The sequence below is a fragment of the Alexandromys fortis genome, unplaced genomic scaffold (genome assembly GCF_014885135.2).
Source record: "Alexandromys fortis isolate MF-2015 unplaced genomic scaffold, M_Fortis_MF-2015_v1.1 scaffold_231, whole genome shotgun sequence".
NCBI classification, from domain to species: Eukaryota; Metazoa; Chordata; class Mammalia; order Rodentia; family Cricetidae; genus Alexandromys; species Alexandromys fortis.
In genome coordinates, this window is record NW_026068613.1 from 1933046 (window position 1) to 1935178 (window position 2133).

The window sequence follows — 2133 nt, forward strand, 5'->3', positions numbered from 1 at the left end:
TTTCTTCTACTCAGTGACTGGCTTTTCAAGTTCTTTGTGGTCTGTTTGCAAGGTTCCTCTGCTAGTTTGATGTCCTGCCATAAAGGATATTTGTAGCAGGATACCTTTATTTAGATTGGAGTATGGAAAGAAGGGTTTGACTGAGTGAAGGGTTTCATATCTCAGTCCCACAGTGTGGGATCTGATCATTCAGTTGCCAGTACAGGAAGAAGTTATCCTCAATGAATGATTTATACATGGCTGGGATATTTTGGGAAGAATCCCACTATAAAAAAAGAGGGACACTGTGACTTTGCAAAAATAATAGTGACTCTTCAAAAGAAAGTTCCCCAAAGCCTTGCAGGCTAGATGTTAGCCTAGAGATAACACCAGCTGTGCTCTCATTGTCTAATTCATATAAAGTTGAGAAGATAATTTACTGCTTAAAATAAATCACAGACAGTCACACACATATACACATGAAATCATTACAAAAATGCAAAGCATTTAATATTTTATATAGTTGCCAATGTGTTGATATTTCACAGATACTTAAGAATGATACAAAACTATTGTGAAGAGTTATATCCAATACTTAAATTTATCCACTGTAAATATGAGTTTGGCTATTGATGTTTTTTAATGAAGTTTCTTCTTTATTACGTATGAAACATTTTCTAATAATAAGAGGTACCATTACTAAGACACGGCAAATACTTGAAACACTCTAAGGCTTGCTAGCATGGTTTGCATATAGTAGGATATGGGTACCAGTACACATGGTTCTTATTACAAAGTCACAAGTTTGTAATAATCTGTTTGATTATTTCTTTGCATACTTCCTTTTTCCAGGACTGCAAAATTTCTGACTGCTTAGATTGAAAAGTGGATGCCAGCTGACTGGAGATACCTGGAAATATTTGAATTATGTTTCAAAATTTACTGAGTCATAGGAGAATTTATACTCAAATTTTTCTTCTGTATAAAATTTTCTTCTTACATCAAGTTTCCAGAAGAGAATGGAAGAAGCAAATCAAACCAAAGTGATTGAATTCATCCTTGAAGGGTTAACAGATATTCCAGAACTCCAATTGCCTCTATTCCTCATCTTTTTAGGAGTCTATTTGGTTACAGTTGTTGGAAATATAGGAATGATCATCTTGATTCTGTTTAGTTCTCAGCTTCACACACCCATGTATTATTTACTCAGCAGTCTATCCTTTATTGACTTTTGTCAGTCCACTGTAATTATTCCCCAAATGCTGGTGAACTTTGTGACAGAGAAGAATGTCATTTCCTACCCAGAATGCATTTCTCAATTCTACTTCTTTGGTGCTTTTGCTGTTGCAGAATGTCACATGTTAGCTGTAATGGCATATGACCGCTATGTGGCTATCTCTAACCCTTTGCTTTACAATGTAGCCATGTCTTATCAAGTCTGTTTGTGGATGATTGCTGGAGTATATGGTATGGGATTCTTTAGTGCCACAGCTTCGGCATTCTTCATGATAAGATTGGTTTTTTGTAAGTCTAATATAATAAGGCATTACTTCTGCGATTATTTCCCAATATTAGAGCTCTCTTGTTCTAGTACTTTTATCAATGAAGTATTATTATGGTCCCTTGGTTCATTTAACATTCTTGTACCAGCTATGACCATTCTTAGCTCTTACATCTTCATCATTGTCAATATTCTCCACATTCAGTCCACTGGGGGAAGACGCAAGGCCTTAAGCACCTGCAGCTCCCACATCTTGGCTGTTGCTCTCTTCTATGGTTCCACTGCTTTCATGTATCTTCAGCCATCATCAATCAGCTCCCTGGGGCAAAGTAAATTGTCATCTGTGTTTTATACCATTGTTGTGCCTATGTTGAATCCAATAATCTACAGATTGAGAAATAATGATGTCAAAATTTCCCTAAGAAAATTAATTCAAAAGGTAAATTTTGACTCAACAAAGAATGATTTGCATTAGCAACTCAGTATAACTTCTGCAAGTCATTGAAAGATGTAGCCTACATACAGGAATTAGTAACATTAGATGTGAGACTATTGTTAGCACATGGCTGTTTGGAAGAAATGTACCAAAGGTAGAAGTGGATTCTCACCTTCATATCAATAGAAAAGTCCTTCTCTTTTGCATAACCAGAGTT

The 2133-nt window shown here is 35.7% G+C and overlaps 1 protein-coding gene across 1 annotated transcript; it reads left to right on the forward strand.

Annotated features, from left to right (window-relative positions):
• Positions 1-998: 998 nt before the first annotated feature.
• LOC126495967 (olfactory receptor 150-like) lies at positions 999-1955 on the forward strand. Its single transcript, XM_050133566.1, has one exon. It carries the CDS (start codon positions 999-1001, stop codon positions 1953-1955), a length of 957 nt encoding a protein of 318 aa, XP_049989523.1.
• Positions 1956-2133: the final 178 nt, after the last annotated feature.